The sequence below is a fragment of the Thamnophis sirtalis genome, unplaced genomic scaffold (assembly GCF_051295495.1).
Source record: "Thamnophis sirtalis isolate CommonGarterSnake01/CBP01778 unplaced genomic scaffold, rThaSir2_p1.2 scaffold_5, whole genome shotgun sequence".
In the NCBI taxonomy this organism is placed as follows: domain Eukaryota; kingdom Metazoa; phylum Chordata; class Lepidosauria; order Squamata; family Natricidae; genus Thamnophis; species Thamnophis sirtalis.
The window spans coordinates 125,964,215-125,991,140 of record NW_028261385.1 but is presented as its reverse complement, the minus strand read 5'-3'; the positions used below and the strand labels follow the sequence as shown (position 1 = coordinate 125,991,140).

The 26,926-nt window shown below is 34.3% G+C and overlaps 1 protein-coding gene across 1 annotated transcript in view; it reads left to right on the top strand.

The window, feature by feature from the left end:
• Nucleotides 1-26,926, top strand: part of MACROD2 (mono-ADP ribosylhydrolase 2) — a 1,059,851-nt gene that overhangs the window by 140,211 nt on the left and 892,714 nt on the right. The window contains exon 4 of the mRNA XM_087716844.1: nucleotides 9,117-9,146. Coding sequence (XP_087572970.1) covers nucleotides 9,117-9,146 — 30 coding nt within the window. The remainder of the gene's footprint in view (nucleotides 1-9,116; nucleotides 9,147-26,926) is intronic.

Here is a 26,926-nt window from a genome sequence, read left to right as displayed (position 1 = left end):
CTCACAAAAAAAGATAATAAAATCAGGTCAGTCATATGACAACCAGCTTTATTTCCGTTACAATTTATACCATAATAGGCAGGCTTCATTATGGTTCTAAACTGAGGATCACTTGTATGACTAGAAAGGGGAAAGTAGCAATGATATTCAGGGTGCTTTAGCAATGATAGAGTCTGCTGACACATTTTCCAAGTAACAGATTTTATTAAAACTCATAAGTTTACATGAGATGTAGTTCATTTTATCAGATGTATAGAGGGATTAAAATGATGGGTGGTTGTTTGGAGTAACTTCAGTGATGGAGCCTTGGTGATTATTTTTTACACTGAAGCAAGGTTTGAATAAGAGTAGGGAACCTCAGTAAAACTGAGGTCGACAGATCAATCTTGTAAGTACGAACTCAGAACTTCCGTGTTGCCTTTATGCTAAGTAATTTTTATATTTAAATTAAGCAATCAATCCTATAAAAATAAAATGGTGTTGCATTACATCCAATATCAGGTTATTTGCTTGCCCCAATGTTTCACAATGCAGAATTGATCATCTGATTTTGGTTTGGGAATAAAATTAATCAGTTTTGCTGCATATTTCTGCATGTATAACCACCTGAAAAATTATGGAAGAGCTGGGACAGCAATTTATTTACCTACTCTGGGGGTATGTAGGTAAGGGAACCTCAGAAACTGTTGATACATCAGGGACCAGGACACAGATTAGATCACTTTTTTCCACTCTTATATTTATCAACAAGAGAATGATGTTGACTAGTTTTAAATCTCCATCTATGCTTACTATGCTTAGAAAGTGGCAAAAGTGAATATGATCAGGGTCTAATTCATCCAACTGCTACGTAGGATGCAGAACTGAAAATTCTGGTGCCACAGAAATCTGAGTAAGACTGAAATCTGCTTGTATATACATTTTGTGACACTAATTTGAACAATATTGTTGGATATTGAAGTTTTTTTCTTTCAGTGCGTAAAATTGTTGATTAAATTAGAAATAGATGAAGGTGCCCTTTAATATTTTTGGGTAAAATGTCATGTATTTTCAAGAGAGAAAAGGAGGAAGGAGAGGGTTTAATTATGACTCATGAAAATTAGAATCAGACTTCTCATTATCAGGTACTGTATTCAGTTCCTATTTAATTATTGGTCTGTATTTATTTGCATATTTATTTAATAATAATAAAGCCAGCTGGGTGACCTTGGGTCTGTCACACTCTCTTAGCCCAATTCACCTCACAGGGTAATATTTTTGTGGGGAAAATAGGAAGAGGAAGATGTATTGGATATATTCATCATTTTGAGTAAAAATAAAAGTGGGATACAAATTCATCATATTATATCAAATATGATAGCATATCACCATCAGTCAGTGGCAAAAGGCTGTTTTAATTGAGTACTTTTACCTTGAGATGATATCCTTATCATCAACCCCAACATCTGGTCCTTGGGCTAGGTACACAAAAATACCAAATTTAGTCTAAACATCTGACTGACTGTGCAACAAACCATCATAATAAAAAGAAAGCCAAGGTAGTACCAATGGTAATAGATGTCTTGGGTGCAGTTCCAAAACAATTGGAGCCCCTCTAGAAAACCATTGACAAAAATCACCATCAGTCCGTTGCAAAAGGCAGCTTTACTCAGAACAGTTTACATCCAGTGACAATATCTTTAACATCATCAAACTTCAACATCTGTCTGTCCTAGGTCATTGACAGAAAATCTTGGACAACGCTTAGAAAATCTGTCCATTCATGACATTTACATCTGTCAATTTCAAAAGACCACGCTTCTTGGATTTACACATATAATATGCCATTACATTATGACATCACAGAACTTAACTCAGTATGAATGAAGACTTATACCAGCTAAAGAACTGGAAGCTGTGATTTCATATGTTATGTATATTATATTTTTTAATTGCTGGTTGAGTGCCCCTTATGCAAGAATAATTAAGAACAATAAAATACCCTCCTTTAACCATTTAAAGTAATAGACATGGAATAAAAACATTAAAATAATATCAGTAAATACAAAAAATGGCCCTCTTCAAAAGAACACTGTTGGTATATAATATAATTAGTGCTTTGAAGGCTTAAACATTAAATGACTTAAACATTTTGTCTGAATGCTAAGCTTCTAGGAATTACCTAGCATTTTATTTATTTATCTTGATTTAAGATGCTCACAAGAGTAAAAGAATTCCACAATTCAACCATGAGCTACATACTGTATATTCTCTTCTCCTGACCCTATTCGTTTAAATGTAATACTTTTTTTAGTTGTTATTAAATATTTACTTTCTTCCTACTCTGTACAATTACTCATTTTATTTGCATTATGAAAACAACTGGTATCTTAATCAGGAAGGAGGAATGACCTGGTAAATAAAGCATGCCATTTTTATTTAAGCTCTTTAATTTGAGGAAGCTGAAAAAGTAGGGTTAAAGCAATCATCTTTAATTAGAGATTAAATAATACTGCTTTGAAACAAAAAAGGTTTGCAATCTATTTTCAAGATTGTCAGTTGCTTGAAAGTGTAAGGGATTTATTATGATGTCTTTAAAATAATAATTTGCAGAGTTCAAGGATAGGAAAATGCTATGATGGAAGTTGATATGGGCAAATACCAATTAAATACTTAAATAGTTTTCTGTTATTCATTTTGTATATGTATTTTCTAATTATGCCTTTTGTTTAAAAGCTCAAAGTATTTATGCTGCAACAATAGTTCTTATTTAAACATATTTTTGAAACAAGATAATAACTAGTACTGAGAAGAATTTTGTTAATACCTTTTTCAGAATAGGTCCCAAGAGTAAATTATATAACTTATTTCCATTTTATACATTTAAATTATTTTTGTTTGTTTTTCCTAATAATTTTTAGTCAGGAATATTCATAAACGTTGTTTCCCCATTTGGGCCAAATAATTGAAGACTCTTAAAATAAAGATTTTGAGAACTAGATCAAAATCAATAAATACATTCAGAATGTTAAATATTTTGTAAGCAATTAAATGGGCCTATATCAACAGCTGCAAATATATTATAAAACAGTATAATAAATTATATGGATGATTACATAATATATTTTCTGCATTTATTTATTTATTAGTTTGTTAAACATGTACAAGATAGGAGGTATAAGTTTGAACATGGACATAAACAAAGGAAATGAATAAAAATAAATGGGGACAGTAGGGCAGGGATGGTAGGCATGCTTGTGCGCTTATGCATGCCCCCTTTACGGATCTCTTAGGAATGGGGTGAGGTCCACGGTAGACTGTTTAAACTTGAAGCTGTGAGGGTTCAAGGATGTAACAATGGAGTCAGGTAGAGCATTCCAGGTGTTGACCATTCTGTTGTTGTGAGGTAATATTAATTAGTTCTTCTTCACATCAGGTAAAATTCATATGGAAGATGGTTTTGAATGGCAAGATTTCCTATTTATCTAATAAAATGATTATGCTTATATGATGTCACAAATGACAGATCCAGGATGCAAATAAATGTCTACATGGAAGAAAATTGTACTTCATATAAAATGGGATAAACATTGATCAACAGAAAACATTTCTTTTGATTTTCTTTGACAGTTTTACTCCATAATATTTTCCTTAACCTGATAGCTCTTTCTGGCATGAGAAGCCCATTTCCAAAAATATGGGCAGAATGGAAATCTCACTGCCAGTTGTTTCCTAATTATGAAAAATATTCATCATGAAATGTCATATAAAATTTATATTCCCACAAAACTTTTTCTGACTAATGATAAGTGCTTATGCTGTGCAGTCAGAAATGTTTGAAACATATGGTGTGGATGCTTGCAAATAAATATAAATATAAAATCTGCAGCACTTTCATTATAAAGTAATTTTCAACTGGTATTTGAAATTTGGGATTGTTGTGTTTAATATAAATTAAGCTTAGAGAAAATTTGGGAGCTGCTTCTTATATGTTCTCCTTTATGAATTATTGATATTTGCAGAACATTTACTCTTTTTTTGTTTGTGAACACTTATAAACAGTATAAACAGGGAGGGAGGGAAGGAGAGAAGGAGGGAGGGAGGGAGGGAGGGAGAGAGAGAGATGTATGCCGATTAGTATACATTCAAAGTGACAATAAAGTTATTCTAAATTCATAACTATCCAATAAAGTATATATTGAATCCAAATGCAGTATTCAACACTGAATCTATCACATCTGATTAGTTTTTACATTTTAATGATAATAGGGAAAATAATGTATCACCCAATTTCCAAAACCTGAGATTGTATTAATTTTTGTGTTTTTCTCAGTTTCAGAAATGGTTTGGTGCAGTGGTTAAGGTGCTTGGTAAGAAAGTGGGAAAGTTTGAGTCTTACTCCTCCTTCAGACATGGAAGCTGGCTGTAGGAAATAAATCATTATGCTCTTTATATTTGGAATTTAAGAGTCTACAGTTAATCAGGGATAAAACAGGAGATGGAAGTTAGAATTGCTATATTTACTCTCTAGTCAAGTGGTGATATGTCACTATATTTAGATACGAGAGACAAGAAAATTGTGTACCTCCATACTTTATTCCCTGAAGTCGACACTCCTGTTTTCTGAATGTGATAAAATATATTCTTTTAAAAAGTATTTATTTAGTATACTGTTGCTATCTTTAGATTCTTATAAAAATGTTAAAAGAATCAAACATTGTTTGCAAGGGGAAAATATGAAACATGTATTTTGAATGTTAAACATAGAGTATGGATTCTAATCCTTTTCTCAACAGTAGTGTGTGTGTGTTTGTGTGTGTGTGTGTGTGTGTATGTGTGTGTTTTAGTGTGTAAGTAATTTTTGTAAACATAACTATTCTCCACCCCTACAAGTGCTTTGAATTCACTTTATCTGGGCTTCACTTTCTACCTTGGTCTAAATGTTTGATACTGAATGTTGTAATCAACATATAAGATTGACAGGACTTTCACAATCTATTCATCATACTGGGAAGTAAAAGGAAAAAAGGTAATAAAAATGAAATAAATTCTATAGCACCATTTTCTGACCATGTAGCAAGACAGGGAACCAGGGAAATCAGCTCTTTCTCCTCCTTTGTGGGGAAATAGAGAAATAGACTCAAACTTTTTAAAAAATAAAATAAAATAAAATAAAAGAGTGTGTGATTTTTCTTCTTTTTAGCTGGAGGTAGTCAGATACATACACTAGCAAAGAAGAAACAGGGACAAAATGTTTATTTACCAGGACCTTTCCTACTTTACTATGTATCAATTTCTCCTGAGATGAAATCTTCTAAAATTTCATATAACCTTTAAAAAAACCAAAACTATTTTTGACATCAGATAGAGAACCATTTCATTTGGAAGTAGATGGTTAAAGGCAAAGCTGGGAATGTAACATGTTTTTTTTCTTTTCTAAAAGATAAAAGCCATTTGATGATAACGTGAAGGAGGCAGAACAGTAAACTGATAATTTATCTTGAAGTATTTTTCTGCTATTTCCCTTATGCTTTACATTCAAAATAAATGTTTAGACAATTTATAAACAATGTCAAACAGTTCTGTGAAAAACATATCATATTTATCTTATAATACCTTCTTTTTTATATTTGCATTGTTTCACTAGCTTCCCTGGTGCTCACAAATCCTTCGGTCAATGTCCAAGCAGCTATACAAATCCAGCTGCTGCAGTTCTTCTATGTTACTGAAGAGTGGATTCAAGAGGGCAGTTTTGCTAACATGATTTGTACAGACTTATTCTGATTTATACAAAATAAAGGAATGGAAGGTGAAAATAATTTCCTGCCATCTTGTTCCATTGGCATTGGCATTGGCAGTTGAAAGAAGTCTCCCAATTTCGGAGGGGCAACCTTGATTCACAGCTGGTGACATTTAAAAAAAATTAGATTGACCCATTGCAGTATTGCCCTGCAAAATTATACATGTGAATTTGGGGAACAAAGTTTGGTAATTCATTGTGAGACGTTTTCTAAAGGAGTTGAGTTATTTCTTATTGTTAGTGGTTTTAAAGCTTAATATTTTCAGCATTTCTTTTCCCTTTCAGCTTCATTAGTACAAATACTTCTGGGTCCTCCCCCCCCGCACCCCATCCTACATTGCTCAATGTAGTTTTAACCCAAATTATTACTCGTGTTTGGGCTTGGTTTTGCTGCTTGTAAGAGAGTCCAACTTCCTGTCAGTTATATCCGAGAGCTTGGATTATAGTCTTAGATAAACAGTTTGGCACTGCATGTTCTTTTTGGAAGGCATGCCTAGGCTTTGCTAAAGCTGTTGAATGATTCTGTATATAATTTGCGTATCTGTCACTTTCGGGTATTACAATTTGGACTTTCTTTATACGTTACCACACTTGTATCTATCTTTGCTTAATTGCATTGCTCCAAATGTTAATTTAATATTTGATGAATAAATTGGAACTGTTGGAATTAAGCATTGGGCTATGTTTTCTTTGCCACAAAAATAAATATCTTCTAAGTTTTCCTAAATTGTATTTGAAGCTGCATACCTTGGCATATCTTTTACATCAGGACATTAATGAAAATCTGTAGGAGAAAATTTCCTGGTTTTCACTATCATCCCTGGCCAGGATATAAAGAGGCACTAATATTTGCACATTCTGTAAAGAATATGTCGGAACTGCCAAGATTCCCTGGTTCTATAGATTGTCAAAGAAAAATACAACTTCAGATAGTTGCTTCTCTCTTTTGCACCTGAAAGAATCCTTGCATTTATATATATGGGGGGAAGGAACGGGGACTGGACGGGACAGGAACCTGAATTCTAATGGATGCATCCATACACTTTTCTTAGCAACAGTACCACAATGATTTGCTTTTACTTCCAGGTTAATGCTTATTTAATAAACCCATTTTTCTACTTCATCCTTTTTTTCCCTTTTGAACCACATTGATTGGGTTGCAAGACTGAAGTTGGAGATTGTGTTATTATTGAATGTTTTTTGTGGTTTTGCAAAGTGTAATCGTTTACATGGTTTAAGGTTTTAATAAATACACCTGGTTATTCTCAACACTGTAAATTTATTCCAGTTTCAAATAAGCATGAGCAAACAAACCAGTCAAATTGTGTGTCAAGAAGCAGCAAGTGATAAAGTTCAAAGATAAAAAGTCAAATCTCAAAGAAAAGTCAGGGAGCTAGAAGTTCTAGGAGAGAAATCTACAGAGACCTTCATGGATTGGCATTACTCCAACATAATTACGAAGGTTAAATTGCTTCATACCAGTGGCCTCTGACTCATCTGAACTCACTGGGCCCAATTAGGCCTTGCTTTCTTCAGCAGGTCATTCTTGTCAAGCCAAGTACTTCTATAACTTTCTGTTTGGCACTGTTTCTCTTTAGATATCAGTGTTTTTGACAGCAGGTTGGAAAAACTCTGTTTGGGTCAAAATCTGCTAGAACCAAGGCTGGAACAGTGGGAACAGTTGTTGGCTTGGCATCATGGTTGATCCCTAGCAGATACCCTGTTTCTAGGAGGCATCTTCTGAATCTCTTCCTTATCTAAGGAGAGTTCTTGGGTCTGAAAATGATAATACAATATGTTGTAGAACCCATGCACCCTCCTACAGAATGAAATATTTTGAAGAATATCAAAAAGGCAGGATAGAATATTTTCCCTAAAGGAAAAAATGAAGAAAAGTCTTAAGGGAGGCAGAAACCAGCACTAGTCTCCCTGTCCCAAGCAGAAACAGTTTTTAGAAATGCAGATTTGGTAATCCATAAGACTGGGCCACATAAGCAATTAGGTTGACAAATTAACTCAGACAAACAATTAGAGTTTGCATTTCCTCTTCTAACTATAGAGCCAACCATGATCCCATAGGAATCTGACAGCAGCCATTAGAATATTAAATGACATATTCTTGCACAGGAACAGGAAGCTCAAATACAAAGTCCAAAAACCCACCCACTCTCAACTCCATTTGTCAGCTGTCCCAGAATCACATGATGTTGGTGGTTCTGTACATCAATAAACCACCTTCCTTCCTTCCTTCCTTCCTTCCTTCCTTCCTTCCTTCCTTCCTTTCTTCCTTCCTTTCTTTCTTTCTTTCTGCCTCCATTTTACTCCTAGCTTGGAATTGGTACTGTATTTTTCTTCCAATACGTTCTGGGTAATAATGCTATTGACAAACCAAATCTACCAGGTACCCCCATAGTAGTGGTTCTGAAGAAATATCTTGCTACATTGCTACATTCCTTAAACTCTGTGTGGTCTCTAGTGCCTACCTTTTAAATAGATGTTGATATGTCCAGCAAATTTATACTTCTTTTTTCTGTTGAGGTCCTTGACATGCAACTATTTAAAATAATGGGATTATTAGTATTATGGGACTTATAAGTATAATGGGATTTATTGGGTAGATAAATTACATGCAACTGTTGTAACTTTATATTATGCTATATGTACTATACTTACACTAATTCATAGTATTAATTATTAACAGGGTTAGTTTTCAATAGTTTTTTCATATATTTCTTTATTGTCATGCTTTAAAATGGTAACCTTTCAGTTTGAGATTTTTATGAACATTTAGGGATTACATTATGATTTTAAATGACCAAAAACTCTGGTATACAATAATATGGAAGTGCAAGTGAAATCATGATATATGCTTCTGTAATAAAGATAAATATGAGTGCATGCGCATATATGAAGGTCATAGTTCTTAAATGAAATAGAAATAGAAAATATGTATGAGTTTATCAGATATATTTTATTATGTTTATGTTTATTATTTGCCATTTGTGAGGCTGTCCTGATATAAGATTTTTGGAATCCTTAATCATTTCTCCCCCTGCAAATTTTGATGTAGTTAAGAATACAAGTCCTACCACGTTTTGTGGGAAAAGATGGTTGGAGCAATTTTAATAAGATGAATTTAGTAGATCACTTTCATTTCATGCTGGGTTGGAAGAGAAGCAATATATTACTTTGTACATCATTTTGGAATTCCTAAAGGTATCAAGGCAGAAAGGGAACAGGGTAAAAATGTTATTTTTCCTATAGTTCTAAAAGAATGTGCTGTAAGGTTAGCTATTTGGAAATATAATTTTGGTTTCTTTTGTTTTTTCCCCCACAGCTAATTCAAGTCTTCTTGGAGGAGGTGGTGGTAAGTTTTTCTTTTTTGCCTCTTATGTATTGAAAAAACTAATCTATATTTAAGATTAAATGCTTGAACCACTGTTGGACAATTGCTGCCTAATATATAAATTTTAAAAGTCTGCAGTTTTTAATAATGTGAATAATAGTATTTATTTTGCTGGGCTACCAAATTTGGCATTGCTATTTAATAAAGGGTTAGATTTTAAGTTTTCATGATCTGATTAAATTCCACCATGATTGTAAAGTGATTACCACTATCAGGTTTTGTAGTCTGAAAGAAGGGCTAGGTTTTAGAGAGAAGGTGAGGAGACAGAATTTAAGAGAGTTGAGATGCTGCTAAATTAGATGTACAGTGAATAAAAATATATCCATTTTTCAGTTTTCTGAATACTGATTTATTGAGACACTACATACTTGTAGAGTAATTTACTAAATTTAATGCCACTCCAATTGTTCAGAAAAATAGTAATATTCCCTTCCTTTCCCCTTCCTTTTTCTTTTTTTAAAGAAACCAATCATTGTGTTTTTCATTTTATAGCTTTCAAAATTGTTGAAGCAGTTTAGCAAAAAATAATAACATGAAGATGATTTTTGGCATCTTTGTTGCTCATTTTACTTCGACAAAAAAAAAAAAGGAGAAGAAGGGAGGAGGAGGCCTTCCTGTTGGATGTCTTTCAAATGCTTTTGTGAGATATCTAAGCATATTTTCTGGCTATTGTTGAGAGGGATCTGGAGATCTCAGTTTATTTCTCAGAATGGAAATGAAACAAAATTTTAACTGGTTGAAATGTTGAGAATCAGAATCAATCTTAATCTGATTGGCAGTATTGTGCAATTCTTATTTTTGGAGCAAACATGTATTAAGGTTTTATTTCTATACAGAATTGTAACATCGTGGAATAATTATTTTACATAGCACATTACTTTATTTGATGAAGTCACTATCATTGTTATTAATTGAAAGAAAAATATTATATAGGTTGTTTGCATGACATATGGCCCTGAAATCACCTTTAGAGAAAGAAAAGGGAATAAATGACCCTGGGATGATTGTGGGCTAAGCCATCAGATAGAGTTGTTTCCATATGACTGTGCATTGTATAGCAAATCCTTCCAATTTTTACAAAAAATCTCTTGTCTAGTTTTGTTATCTAAACCTTTTGTATATTTCAATTTGAAATATACGAAGTCAACCAGTCAATAGACTGATTGGAAGGAAGGGATACTCATGAAAACTTAAATGTCTTTTAAATCTGAATATGCAGAGGTTTTTTTTTTCCCCAAATGAAGCACCTAGAATATGGTGGACAATTTGATGTTCAGAAATAAAGCTGGATAACAAAAAATGGAAGTAACAGTGCGGCTGTTAATACTCACTAGGCTCAAATGCTACTTTTTCCCCATCAGAATTTATTCCATTGGTCCCGACAGATCAATTTTAATCTTCCATGGCAACATGGAATTCTGAAGAAACTTATCCATAATGACTTAGATAGATAGATAGATAGATAAATTTATTTATAGGCCGCCCTTTTCCCTGAGGGGACTCAGGGCGGCTTACAACGTATAGGGAAGGGAGTACACACAATGACATATAAAAACAATACGTAATTAAAAATAAAAGCAACATTCATTCATCATTCGGGAGGGGACGGATTATAATCTTTAACCCCAGGCCTGACGGGATAGCCAGATCTTGAGGGCTGTGCGGAAGGTCTGGAGGGTGGTGAGGGTGGTCAGTGGCTCAAGTGCAAGAGACTTGCACTTGAGCCACTGCTCCATTTGGAATGTACTCAGGCCAGAAGAATTATTAGAGAAAGGGTCCTAGATCTAGAATTTCAGAATGAGGTCAGCCATATTCCAGCCTATGCTAGCTCATATAACTAGATCCAGATGGGAACCAGGCAAATACTTAATTACGTTAGCATTTCCTATAGGACAAAGAGCCTTTTCAAAGCCAGGTTTGATGTGCTACTCCCCACAGCTCTTAATGGGAGATTTACAGAGTCTCAGGCATATAAGATCATGTCTGCATAGAAATTTTGAAAGTGGCGATGGGGTGGGGTGGGGGAAGCCTAGGAATTGTCCGGGTGTTCTCTAGCAGACTTATTCTCATGAGGAAACCTGCAGGGGCTAGATAAACTGTCAGCCTCAGGCCGGGCCTGCTTTAAATATACTGGCATAATCCAAACCCCTCTTTTGGAATATAATTATTTTTTCAGCTATAGAAATCTTCCAAACTGCAGAATGTCTACATCACCTTGTGAGTGTTCCTGCAATTTGGGACAAGATTAAAGTGAAATATAATTATAAGGATTTAAAACTAACTGAAAGTGATAAACTTGTGTAGAGTTTAAATTATGAAAATTTAAAATAGATTAAGGATTAGTTAAGTTTGGCATATTGTTTACTTTAAAGTATTTTGGAGATAATTAAATAACTTAAACATGTAGCCAAATAGAATTAACATAAGAAATGAAAAGTCAAGAAATGTACTAAGAAATACATTTTGGGCACCTTGTCAGGAGGAAGGCAGGAAACCAAGTTCTACAACACTATCTTAATAGTAAACTAAGGATTAATAAGAACAGAATACTGCACAAAAGAAAATAATATAAAATTAACTTGTTTAATCAGGGATTGGATAATAAGTACTTTACAGAAATTGGAAACCCTTTATGGACTTTATGCTAAAACTGTTGATGATTTCTGAATTTGCCAATTAAAAAGGATTGAATATGGGTAGAAGTGAATAGTGTGATGTAATCTTAAAGTTGGGAGGAATGATACTACTGTAACTCGGTAATAGCTGCAAAGATGATTGGAAGAGTTTAAGTATTTTTTTTTCTTTTCTACATTTTTCTCTCATTTCTCTTTCTTTTTCTTTCATTTCTCTTTCTTTTAATTACATCTATATTTTGTTCATGTTTATCTTTATTCTATTTTTTAATAAATGACATTAAAAATATTTTTGTTCACAAGTACTATTGAGGCCACTACACCTGTTCTTTAACACTAACTCTATTAATGCAATCAAAAACTTTCATTCTTCTGTTATTGACGTGTTGTAGGCCGTAATCAAAGTTTTTTTTCTCTTGATTTTCTCTTCTCAGATGAACTATTTACTATATAGAATATACAATGTGGCTAGATTAGACCTGGCAGCAGTTAAAATTTATTTATTAGCAGTCAAAATTCACAAAATAAATCGTACTGAGCATAGATAAACTTACTAAAAATTCCTATTTCATTTTACCTATATTTTTAATTTGTTTTTACTTCTTTGTTATAGCTTTCAGAGATTCCACTTCAGTCTATAGTCTTAGTTTTAATATTACAAATTTTATACAGATATGTTAGGATTCTAATTTTATAGTACTTTATTGAAAGAGATGTAACTTTTCTTGCTTTTATTCTATGTTGCACTAATGACCCAAATCAACATTTGATTGACTGAATTGAGTTGTATTTTTCATAAATATTCAAATAACTTAAATAAACACAAATCACATAACTTGTATAGATAATATAAACAACATAAATAATATGTAAATCATTGGGTTTCTTTCATATACAATAGGTATGTCTTGAAGTTTGATCAGATATTATATTTGAAAACATATAAACTGTGGGCCTTAAATTAAGAGTTTAATGCATACAAGATGAATAAGGGAGAGGCAAGAGGTGATTTAAAATATATCTATACTTTTTATTGGGAGAATATTATAGTTCTGATCTGCTATGGTTATGGTGTTAGAGTATGCATGTCTATAAATGTATATAGATCTATGTATAGCTATATCTATTTCTGTATAGCCATATACTTTTATTTCAAAATGTTTAACATTCTTCCTGCCTGTTTGATAGTTATGTGATGAGTATTCATTTTTACAATTTAAGTGTGGTAAGTTGAATTTTATTCCACTAAGAGTGGAATTGGATTTGCATAGATACTTAATTCTTTCATCTTGTTAAAGAGCACTTCAGTCATTATCCATAAATGCTGATAATTTCTACTTGGTTCAAGGCTTTATCGAAATTTTCTAGTTCAATAGCAATCCTCAACTCCCCTTAGAGGCAGTTTTCCCTCCATTTAAAAGCAGAAACTGAAAACATTTTTCTTAGCCAGAAGTGCTTCTGGTAAAGAAACACTATCTGAAGATAAAAATTATATGTTCTGTGGTTGGAAGAATCAACATCTTACTCCCACACCCATTTTTGACCATTTCAGGAAAATGTATCCTCTTTCCTGCTTCAAACAGGTGTTCATCTTTATCATTTTTCTTATTAATAAAAGAAACTGAATATATTTCCCTTATTTCCCTTGATAAATATTAAGGATATCAGAATCAAAACTGCACATATATAGTCCACACTGAAAAGATTCAAAAAGATTCTTTGCAGTAATATAAAATACAGACAGATGTTTCTTCAATCACCTTTTCAGCAATTTACCCACATATTGGTTCTCATCTGACTGGGGGCACAACTTTGAAAGATTGCTGGGGCATCTTCTTAGTGGCTAAAAAGAACAGTTATTCATAATTAAGACTCAATATATAAGGATTGGAGGACGCGGTGACCTAGCAGTTAAAGACATTGGGCTTGTCATCTGGAAGGTTGGCAATTTGAGACTCAAGCACCACACAATGGGGTGAATGCCTGTTTCTGCCTCAGCCCTTGCCAACCTAGCAGTTCGAAAACATGCAAATGCAAGTAGATAATTAGGTATCACTTCGGTGAGAAGGTAACAGCATTCCATGCACCTTGATGTAGTCATGCTGGCTGGTTGACTCAGATGCGTATTCAGACAACACTGGTTCCCTCCACTAGAAAACAGAGATGATACTGTGACACTCCCTCCTAGAGTTGGACATGACTGGATAAGGGAAATCTTTTTTTTTTTAAATTTCATCTAGCATGTATTACATAAAATAAATACCTTTACTTTATAAAGGATTTATGCCAAACTATGTAAGATTCATATTTAGCTAAATATGCACATCTCTTTTTGTCAGATGACATTAGAATGAGATATTGTATCATGCTCTGAAAATACATTATTGTTTTACAATACTGAGTTTTTAAATTCCAAAGCAAAACTGAAATTTTATATATAGTTAGTAATATAAAAAATTGATCCCCTTGATATTTAAAATGGGCATGATATAAGCATACTTTAATTTTAATATATTATTAGAAGACAAGGCAAAATGAAAATACTATAGTTTGGTTTGATTGTTTCAGCCTGCAAAAAATTGCATTGTTATTGTATGTTGTCTTTCTCCTAATATATTTGTTAAAAAACTGAAATTTTGAGTCTCCATTATGCTTCATATACTTCATCCTTCAGAGTAAGCAGCATAGTGCAAAGTAGAGAAATGGAACAAGAATTTAGTGAGATAAAGAAATTAAATATATCAAATAAAATGAAATTTAGCTAAATGTGATTTCGAACAACACTATTCATGATGTTTTTCCATATGTATTATCTATGTATCTGTATATATGGGCACATTGGTGGAAAAGTTATGGTGGCAATGTGTATATTCTTTAAGCCTCTGATGAAACCATATTTTACCTATAATTGAAGAGACAGGCATTCAACTTGTCTTATACTACACATTATATAATATATAACAACATATATAATTTATTACTGTATTCATTGATTTTTTTGGTTGATCTGCCTTTGCTTTGAAATACTGTGATGTAATCCATATAACAAAATTCAGCATAAATAAAATGGACTGTTACTAATGAGCTACTATTATTTTTTCCTTATAATGTAAGCTAAAGCACAATAACTCATTTGGCTTAATTTTTGTTATACAAGAAAGGGGGAAAAGCAATGCTTTTAGACCCACAAATTAGTAATGGTTAACAGTATATTTACAGATGGACCTCAACTTATGACCTGTCATTTATGACCTGTCACACTGCCAGGCATGAAAAAACCAGGTCAATTAAATTGATTTATTGCTAAAAAGCCTATGCACAGGAATCTTCTCCAAACCACCTGTTTGGAGTTAGATACAGGGAAGAGCATTGAAAGAGGGGGTTGGACTTACTGTGTTTATAACTGCTTAGGGATTCTAGCTAATCTTTCTTTTAACCTCTTTTACATCCCTGTAATTACTATTCTTCCTTCACTATTTGAAGTTACAATGGACATCCCCAGGCTTACTTACAATCTGGTTTCTCTTACTGACCATTATATCTACTTATCAACTATGTGATTCACTTAAAGATGATACAAAACGGTTGTAAAACAGGGCATGGTTACATGGTGACCTGCTTAATGACCAGCATGATTTAACAACCCCATTTCTGGGCTCAATTATAGTCGTAAGTTAAAGACTACTTGTAATTGTTTTCAATGTATTACAAATTATATCAATGCAATTAATGTATTACAAATTATATTATTTGGATAAGAATGAGGACCCAGATTGTTGGGGGCAATATGCTGACTCTCTGTAAACCGCTTAGAGAGGCCTGAAAGGCCTATGAAGCGGTATATAAGTCTACTGCTATATTGCTATATAATTGCAGTGATAGCAATATATTTTAATAAAGTGCCTTAAGAAAAACCCCTCATGTCTGTTTCCACTATTATACTATTCTTGGCTACTAAAAAGTAAGAATGACTTTCATTATCTACAAATGAGCTATCTCAAGGTGAAGGTTTGTACATAGAGCCACATTTCATTTTGTTCACTATTGGTAAATTAAATTAAGCTACTCTCATTCTGCATAATCAAATTTATAATCATATAAACAATAAAAAAATAATAATAATTGATTAGAGATGCACAAAATATATTTTGTGTTCTTTGCACTCTGAAGCTGTGTATTTATTAGTGCTCTGCAACATTTTAGATTTGAAGGGCAGGAAAGATGTTTTCAATCACATGTGAGCATCTGCAGGGTTCCATTTAAAACCAATGCACGAATGCATTGCATGAATTCAATGCATGAAGCACACTATAGCTCTAACATTTTGTTTCTTTTCTTAAAACTGTCCTGCATATGGGTGCGTGCCAAGGAAAGTTTTGGTGGGTATCTTTAGCCTGGCAAGGCAATCCAGACAAGAAGGACATCTAGGGGTAGTCACTGTATCTTTATTGTAAGCTTAAATTAATAGTCTATTTTCCCCCTCCTTTCCTTTACTCTCTAGAAAACTAGGGAAGGTTCAATCTGAAATGCTTGCCATATCCTCCCTCCTTCTGTGGGTTGAAACATCTTTTATACATTAGTTGTTCAGTCTGTGGCTCTTCCTCCCCTCTCCCAAGGTTATTCCCAGATGCCATTACGGTATTTTTTAAATACATACTTCACAGTAATTGGAACATGTTAACAGTATTTAATTTGGTTAACTTTAAATAGTAAGAAATCTCTTTTAATTTTGTCCTGACCCCCATTTACTATGTTTTGGAATGTAGCCTCCTGTATGCCAATTGGAAGCCAAGTATAACTTTTATTCCATAAAAACCTTGTCAGTTTGAAAAAGAGTTGCCTGATCCTGATTCCTCTTACTCGTGCTTGATCTGTTTTTTTTCCTTTTTGCTATGATAACCATCCCTGCACAATGCATCTCATGTCCAACAGTTAAAAGCTTTGATGGAAGTTCAGATCATCTTTCCCATTGCTGTCTTGTAATACTGAGAACAAGGAGGATAAATTTCTTCTCTACCACTCTCTGCAAAAAGGAAGCAAAATAAAATGCTTGCACGTCGGTGGTGGGATACGAATGGTATGCCGCGGTATGGGCATACTGGTGCCTGCTGGGAGCACCTGGTACCGTTCCGGTACGGTGCTCCGGAGGGCTACTCGCCCGCCCGCCCTCCTTACCAGTATTTGAGCTGGTCAGGGCTTTTGCGCACAGACATGGAGCGTATGAAGTCTGTGCGACGCTCCAGCGAGCAGCTGGAGCATCACAGGCGGTAAGTATGCACTGCGCTCGTGCTGCACACATGCACGTGGTGGATTCTGAGCCCCGTTGCGGCATACCGGTTGCAACGTGATCTGGAACTCACCTCTTCTGCACATGTCCATACCTTCTATCTGCAGATTCTGTACATTTGTTTTGGCTGTATCCAAAGGCTGCTGTGCGGTGGAACTATAAGACTATCAACCCATTTCACTTTTGAAGCCTTGGAAACAAAAGTTGAAATGAGGTAGGAATGTCCACAAGCTCCACAGTGCTGAAACATTTCAAAGAAGGTTTATTGTAGTTTCAAATATATTATATCAAGGCCAAAAATATGTATTGTATATTCAGTTGTCAAATTTTACCCACTGTGAGATCAAAGAGGTCCAGAGCTGTATCAGCTGTATCAGAGTCTCAGAGTGACCAAATATTTTTCAAATCACAAAGATGGGAGAAAAAAGCCTTAAGAGTTTAAAACTCTGGACCATATACCTATATAAAGACTCTGGTTTATTTGTACCACAAAGGACAATAATCTCTCTGTCTCTCTCTCTCTCTCTCCCTCCCTCTCTCCCTCCCTCCCTCCCTCTCTAACTCTCTCTCTCTCATATTTAATCTAATTGTAAGCCTGAACAAGGGATTAAACATCTGGTGATCCAAGATTTACTGTGAAGCCATGATTTGTAGTGTAAAACAGAATCGTGTACATACATATGTGCATATATATAGCAGATGGAATTATTTTTCCTATAAGCAGTGATGGTGCTTATTTATTATTTATTTATTGTGAAGAGTTGCTTAATACCTGTTTATGCTAACATTAAATATTCAGTTTGGATCCAGTAGAAGCTTCTGCTTATGCAAAGAATTTTTGCTCACATAAATAAGACTCCTTCACATGACCCATGCCGAAAGTTCTTGCAATGTATCATGGGGGGAAAAAAGAATTAGGATGTAACTATAGAGTAAGGTTACATAAATGTACTTATAACTGCTGTTAAGAAGATTGAAAACAACTTCTTCATTATTACAGTGTTTTCCCGAAAATAAGACAGGGTCTTATTTTCTTTTGACTCCAAAAATAAGCGCTTGGTCTTATTTTTGGGGAGGTCTTATTATTTTTGAGGTGCAGGAGGTGGTGAGCGTGGTCACCTCATGGCTGCTGCTGTGTTGCAATATTTTGGGAGGGCTTATTTTTAAGGGAGGGCTTATTTTAGCCATGAGCTCAAAAGCCTAATTGGGCTTATTATCTAGAGAGGTCTTATTTTTAGGGAAACAAGGTATTTTTCTCGATACTTATATACTTGCATTATGGCTTGTAGGGATTGTACTTATTTTCATATGGTTCCTAGTTATAAGAGTGATTGCATAATTTATGGGAGTCTTTCCATGGTTGGTTTATTGTGGATGTATCAATTGGGATTTCTCTCAAATAATTGAGGAAGTGGAAGCCATGGCTTTTGACTCTACTTATTAATTTCAAGTTTATACATTAAGTTTCACTGTACCATTTTTTCATATTAAAGGCCAAAAGAATTTCAGCCCATATTGATTATGAAAGAATTTGAATGTTTTAGGGGCATTTTTTAAGGTTTTAAAAACTTTAATTTACCATCTGATTGCTTGGCTTTTCCTGTGAATAGTGTAATATATGTGTCTTAACCCTATGCAAATCAGTTGCTCACAGATACCAATAGTTTCTATAAAATAATTGATTTGTAGACAAGTAGGGATGGGAAGAGAAGAAAAACAAGTAATACTCCCCACACCCCAAACTCTATATGCCTGTTAAAGTTTGTCAGACTCCAGTATAAAGAATCAGATATATATCATGGTCCTTTGATAAGTTTTATGACCTGCCTAAGGAAGAAAACAGATAACTGAAGATTTCCCATAACATCAGGCCTTGTGAACTGTGCAGCAAATTATACTCACATTATGTGTCAGAAAGTCCTGAAATAAATATCTGACCAAGTGGAAATGTCTCCTCTGTCCCTACATTTTGGGGAGTCTATGCCTTTAGTCTTTTCACACATTTGTGTAAGATAGTGTACTCTCTAGAACATTTTTGATGTTGCATTCATGCCTGCAAAATTCAGTGCTGTTTGGAGAATCTGTCCTTTTATTTGTACAAGTAAGTGACTGTAGGATCAAATTATGCTGTTCTTGAAAGCTGGTCTTTCCTCTGCATTGTTGCTTGAATATCCAACTTACTTTTCAGAAAAGACATTTTGTACTCCTCAGATAGAGCTTGTGTAATAATTGATTCAACTGGCAATCAGTTGAACAATATGAAATGGCATTTCACTCGAACATCCCCTGCTAATGTTCTTTTTATTTCAGAAAGTCATGGAAAGGAGTGCAGGCACTGAGAAGTCACAGTACTCGAAAACACTCTCTGCTGGTAGTAATTTCAATATGAGCTTTCTGGCATTTTGTCTGGTTTACAATTTTCCTCTGGGGAAATGTGGCTGGCTTAGTGCTGTGAATATCTTTAACATGTGTTGGATGACATCGCTTGAAGAGTGTGTCTTTAACATTTGTTGTTGGAGATAGGGAGCGACAACTTCTGATACTTCTGGGGGAATTTGCATGATTGTTGTATCTGAATGATGTTATTTATCCTGGAGTTTCTGAGGATTCTTAACTTATATCATGCCCTTCCCCTCCAACTCCATTGTATTGGGTGGCAAAACAGCTAAACAAGATAACCATGTTTCATGTCTAATCAGAATGCTGCAATTATGGCCTGTGTTCTTCTAGAAATTCACAGATTATCTTGAGTCCAACCATTTGGCTATAGTGGAACTTGTTTTGTTGTGTTTAGTTTTGCCAAACAACTCTCTTGACTAGGCAATATAACGAGTTAAATTTTATCATTTTTTTCCCCTCCAAAGTGGGAAATCCAAATTTGGATCTCTATCTTTTTAAATAAAAGAAACTATTAGCAAACAACAGCAAAATCAAAGGATAAACAATACCTCAATGGAGAAAAAAGTGTTTAGAAAAAAGAGGCTCCATATTTTAAAAATGTATGTTTGCATAAATGCATACATGCATGTCTGTCTGTCTGTATGTATTTATATCCTGCCCAGAGGTGGGTTGCTAATTTGTTTTTACTACCGGTTTGGGTGCACTCTCATGCACGCATGCGCAGAAGTGTCTGGTGGGTGGGTGGAGCCTCCTACCGCCGCTACTACCGGTTTGCCCAATCTGGGCCGAACTGGCAGCAACCCAACTCTCATCCTGCCATTATTTTACCAAGCTATATCACAGGTCAACATGTTTACTTTGTTGTTACATTGTGATGTAGGTATTTTCCTTTCTTTTTTCACCTTTTCATTTTTTATCTTAAAATCTATAGGGAAAGAGAGTGAAAAGCCAATGGCCTAAGTACATCTTTACTTGGAATTTCTAAAGCAATAATTTTGTCTTCTTTTTAGTTTTAATCTAATATTTACTATTTCTCCTAAAAATCTTTATAAGAATTTTGAAGTATTTTTATATTTAGTTTCCCCATAGTCAGGAGTTATTTTGTATCTACAAATGTGTTTACATACACAAGTACATGCAATTTAATTGTCTTATTTTAATATGCTAATTTTTTTAATGCTTTGTTAGAAAAAAGTTTCCTTTTCGGTTATTATTTTCACTGTTAAACTTACATATTTAAAATATTTTTATTTTAAATGTTAACACTGCTGTATCATGGAATGATAAAAGGTTAAGAGATTTTAATTTTTTTTAAATTAAACTTGTTGAAGTCTGTAAAATTGGGATCTATCCTTCCCTTCCCTTCCCCGTCTCTTTCTCTTTCTTTTTCTCTTGGAAATGAATGGAAAAATTATATATACATACATACCAGTGGTGAGTTGCAGGCGGTACACCCCGGTACGGGTGTACCAGTGTCTGCTAGGAGCACTGGGTACCATTCCAGTATGGTGCCCACCCGCCCACCCCAGCTCCTTGCCTGCATTTGAGCTCTTCGGTGCTTCCGCACATGTGCACAAAGTATATATCATCTGCGCGATGCTCCGCCGAGCAGCTGGAGTGTTTCGGAAGCGTCGTGGAAGTAAGGACGCATGCACGTGTGCATGTGGGGGACACTAGGCCTCGTTGCACCATACCGGTTGCACCAGGATCCGGAACCCATCACTGATACATACATACATACATACATACATACATACATACATACATACATACATACATACATACATACATAGTTTGAAATATTCAGAGGAGTAATAATACTAAGATACCTTCCAATTTATAGTTGATAAATATTTTGGGTATTTTTATTACTGTATACCTTTGATGGTTAATGTTGGAAATAGATAGCTTAATTAGTCCATTTAGAGGTAAAACAGACATTTTGTAAAAATTTTCACAAATCTTTTTTTGCTAATAAATAGACATAATTATGAATAGGGTTTTTAATTTATCACTGGTCTGGAATAAAATTCATAAATTACTATCAGACTTAGATTTTCTGTGCATATATTCAGAAATTCACTGTCTCTCTCTCCCTCCCTCCCTCTCCCTCTCCCTCTTATCAGTAACAATAAAACTGTACTGATGGATTTTTAAATCTTTTTTTTTTTTATTAAATGTTTTTTTAGTTTTAATTTAAAGCTGGTACAACATCTTTCTTAATATATCAATCAATTACAGATAATACAGAAAAAAAACAAAGACAACAATCAGAAAAACAAAACAAAACACAGGTATCTATTATGAAAAAATAGGAAGTATATCAACTGGTTACAACATGTTTTGGTGCTTCTCTTCGATTGACTCCTATTAATTCAAGTATCTTAACTCGAATATTTGCCATATCAACATCATTATACCTCCGGTTTTAATTATTATAATTATTTAAACATCCTTCATCCTTAGTTATGCTAAGGAATTAGTCCATAACACATGCTGGCAGTTCATTTACTTATTTGTAAAATCCTCTATTATCATCAAATCCTCATATTCTATTTTAACTAGACATCCATAATATTCAATTATATCATATATCCTAACATTTTCCCAATATTGATTAACATTTAATTATATGGATTTTATTTAATTTTTTAATAGTGCTAATTATTATAGTTAATACTCTTTATGTATACCCTAAAGGTATTTTCTCATGTCCAATTGTTAGTTATCATATCGACTCCACATTATATACATTACTATTAATATCAATTATTATTCAGCAATATCTGTTACACAAAAAAGCAATTAGATTTAGCTAATTTTCAGTTATATTCATCAATCTATCAACCAATTCCAAATTATATATATTGCTATCTGTATCAATCATTATTCAGCTATATCTATTACAAATTGAAGTGATCCAATCTAGATTCTATTTTAGCTAAACATCCATAATATTCAATTATATCATATATCATAACATTTTCCCAGTATTAATTAACATTGGATTGTATGGATTCTATATAGTTTTTTAATAGTGCTAATTATTATAGTTAATACTCTTTATGTGTAATCTAAAAGTATTTTCTCATATCCCATTGTTAATTATCATGTCAACTCCACATTATATACATTGCTATCAATATCAATTATTATTCAACAATATTTGTTACACAGAAAAGCAATTAGGTTTAACTAGTTTTCAATTGTATTCAACAATCTATCAGCCAGTTCCAGATTATATATATTGCTATCCATATCAGTCATTATTCAGCTGTATCTATTACAAATTAAAGTAATTCGATCTAGCTAATTTTAATTTTTATTGTCCCATCTGTCAGCCTGTGTCCCTCCAGCCACAAGGTTTTCTCCGTCCAGTAGCCATTCGTTGAATAAATTTACCAAATGTTTCCATAAGCAAGTCCAAACAAAAGTATTTCGGCACCTTTGGATTCTGAATGTCAGTGATAAAGTAATAAAGTTGTTCTTGGTTTATAAAACTTCCCAATTTAGCTTTAATTCTCAAGGGTGGATTCTCCATTCCTTCTGCACACTGTCCCTTTAAATGAGCCGTCTTTATGGCTTCCCCCTTCTTCTCTTCCTCTGAGATAGACCAGACACCATTTCTCACATTTTCCGTTTGTGTTTCAGGAACATTTAAGCATTCAACGTTCTCAGTTTTAGCTTCATATTTTAGAATAAATTGATCCAGTTTTCTTTCCAATCTTTGGTAAGAATGAAAAAGTTCTCTACACGCAGAGAAAAGAGTCTGAAATGAAGTCTTGGAAGTATCTTGGGACGCCATGATGTGTCGTAGTTAAAATAAAGGCTCTCTTTTTTTCCCCCAGAGGCTTCAAAGCACTTTTTACTTTTTTTAGTCTCTTACCGGCTGTCAATCTTATCTAGTTGTAAACAGAGCTGGGTAGTAAAGTAATAAAAATGTCAAATCGTGACGGGCTAGTTAGTAGGAAATAAGTTTTACGATCCACTTAGGGAGATTCAGAGGGGGGAGAATATCGCGGAGTTTCTTGAAGCATTTAAGAGGTAGAGTAACCACCAGTCATAAAACCATTAGAAAAGCTAATTCGCCGCTGATCTTCTGTTGTTTGGTTTTCAATTAGCTTAATTTTTAACAGGAACAATCTCTCTTGGATAATAAAATCAGCTTACCAGATGATATCACTTCTTCCATTCTTAGGGGCGACCTGCAGTTTCAGTTAGCACACAGCTAATCCAAAAAGGAATTGGCACGGGGAGTTAATACCCTCCCCCAGAGATTTGCGATTATCTCTGGGGTCCTGGGTCCCTCCCCACCTCCACTGTCGTCTTCGGGACAGCTGGGGTTCAAGGAACCCGTCCAAAAATCCTTTGGTATAGAGGAATTTCAGGAGTAGCCTAAAACTCCATCTTCTCACTGCTAAGCCCCGCCTTCTTCTCCCTGATGGATTTTTAAATCTGAGGGTTTTCTGGACATACTTAAAGTTTATAAATTAAGTTTCAGTTGATGGAGTTTTGTTCACATTTATACTTTAAAACACACCTATTGAGTACCTGAATGGAATTTTAACACAAATTGTCCAAGGATTTTTTTATGCTTATCCAAGGGATTTATCTTCCTCTTTAACTTTGCAGGAAATATTGGATAAGATTAAATCAATGAAAACCAGGAAGCTCTTGGCTGGGCAGCTTTCCTATTGAATAGTATTAAAGCAAGATAAGGAGATTCTGATTATTGTTAGAAATAAATAATAAGTTTTTTGAGAAAGGGGCCTTACCTACATCATATTATGGAGTTTATACTTATTTCGAAACCAGTAACTGATTTCACAAACTGTACAAATTATAATATGTTAAGATTTTGACTTTGGCATGAATATTATAGAAAGTATTACAATGAATAATGCATCCTGTACAGTCTGGTTTTATGAAAGGATGTCAGACCTTTGATAATTTCAGATATTAAGAAGACTCTGGGTGATTTGTGCCTGGGAAAAGGATTAATTTTGGTTTGAGACCATAGCTCCAGAGACCAACATAATAACATTATTTCCCCTACAGTAAAATTTTCAATATGGATCTTGACAAGGATCTTTCTATCTCCTTTAATATTCAGTCTGCCGTTGCAATCTATGGCGTGTTTAATAATATCTGTTCATATTTAGTTAATAGGAATAAAATATAAATTATGGCTTCGCTTTCTGTTTATTTGTGGTTTTTAGTACTCACATTTGCATTTAAAATGTGTTTTATTTATTAATAATGCATTAAGAATGAGTACTTCTGAGGCTAAGGCCTGTTGACCACTAGCAGGAACACAATTATTGAATTTTGTTATGTAACAAAATGTAGTAGAATCTTGAAAGCCTTTCAAAATTTCCCTACTTAAACATGCCCAACACAATCAAGGCACAACTGTTTTGTTTTTCTTCCTTATGCTTTTTACTATTTTAGGATTTAATAAAATATCTGGGCACTTCCTGCTCCTTCTCTGAGTCCAACAATTACTGTAGTGGTTTGAAAAACTGGGCATGTCGTGACCAATAAGAGCCGAGGTGGCGCAGTGGTTAGAATGCAGTACTGCAGCCACTTCAGCTGACTTTTAGCTGCAGTTCGGCAGTTCAAATCTCACCAGCTCAAGGTTGACTCAGCCTTCCATCCTTCCGAGGTGGGTAAAATGAGGACCCAGCCTGTGGGGGCAATATGCTAACTTTGTAAACTGCTTAGAGAGGGCTGAAAGCCCTATGAAGCGGTATATAAGTCTAACTGCTATTGCTATTGCTATTGCTAATCAATAGGAGGCTGAGACTGGATTATTTAATAACTCATCAAATATTCCACATCAGCTTTCAAAAGTCCTATTAGCCTAGATCTGCTATGATTGATTTATCTTGAGATCTGTGATAATTGGAGATCCAGGTACAGATACTTCAAGTTACTATCCCTCAGCCTGATTTACTTCATAGGGATTTTGTTTTTTTTTTTGGGGGGGGGGTGGATTGAGAGATCGCTCCTGGATATACTGCAAATTTAATGAGTGAAAGTTTGCTGTTTACTTCTGTGTGATATAAAAGTTCAAATTAACTTCCTGACAGGCCTGGAGGAGCACATTACAGGTCATCCTTTTCCTTTTGACATTTTCTATCTTTTAAACTAACTGTTAGATCTTGCTAGTTTTTTCATCCCCATTTTCTCATAAAAATGGCGAACTTTTTAGCTACTCTGTTCTGTAGTTCCCATTTGAAAATTTCACAATGAAAAGTGCAAATCAGGTAGATATTATGTAGATTACTAGACTTTATTTGTAGCATTTAGAACATGAGTGTCAAACTCACAGTGTCATAGTGGCATCACATGATGTATTGGGACTTCACCCCTTTGCTAAACCCGGCATGGGGGTGGCCAGTGCATGACACATCTGGCCCATGGACTGGGAGTTTGACAGGCCTGATATAGAATGAACATAAATATATATCTTAGAAAACTCTTTGAAATTGACTTTGGCATTTCAGCAAGACAAGAGCAGATGAAAAGAGCAGCGTTAAAAATGTACATGTTAGATTTATATTCAGGCTCCCCTCTGGGTGCTCAAAGCAGTGTATGTGATGTTTCTTCTTCCAACTACTCTCTATGGCGATCATATGATAGGTCTGGTTATCCACAATGCTCTGGAGGTTGTCCCAGGGACCGCCCAATAGATAGCTGAGGTCAAGACTGTACTAGGAAGATTGAACTTTAGGCATCAGGTGGGATTCCTGCTTTATATTCCCATATAACACAGCTTCTTGTCAAAATGTAGCAATAAATTACTAGGTATAATTCAAGCTACTTGTTGTCACTAAAATCCTATATGACACAGGACTGTGCTATTTAATGGAGCACTTATCCCAGATGGGTATCTGTCCAGCCACATGGTCGAGTAGGTTGGACATGCATCTGTGTCCTTGCTTAAAGAAATGTCACCTGCCAGGATCCAAGAATCCATGCTTTTTCCATTATAGTCTCTGGAACAATCTTCCTTGTTCAGTTGGCCCCTTTGTACTTTTGAAAGACACAAACATTTGGTTCTTTCTTTGGGCCTGAAGGCCAAAATGAATGTACAGTAGTTTCTACCCAGAGTGGTGTAAAGTCAATTGGACTTCCAGATGGACTCTTAATTTCTGTTGTTCTCTTAATATTCTGATTTGTCATTTGTTTATTGTATGCTGCTGGAGTCATCATTATTCAAGTCCACTTACATTTGTTAAATAAAGAAAAAAACAGTAACTATGGTAGTTTAGACAGAGAGTAGCTGGCCCAAAATTGATGGATTCAGACTTTAATCTGGGTTTGGATATAGTCAAATGATTCATTCTCCCTCTACTATATTGGCTATGGTATTTAAAAAATAGAGAACACTCTCTCTCTCTCTCTCCCCCCCCCTC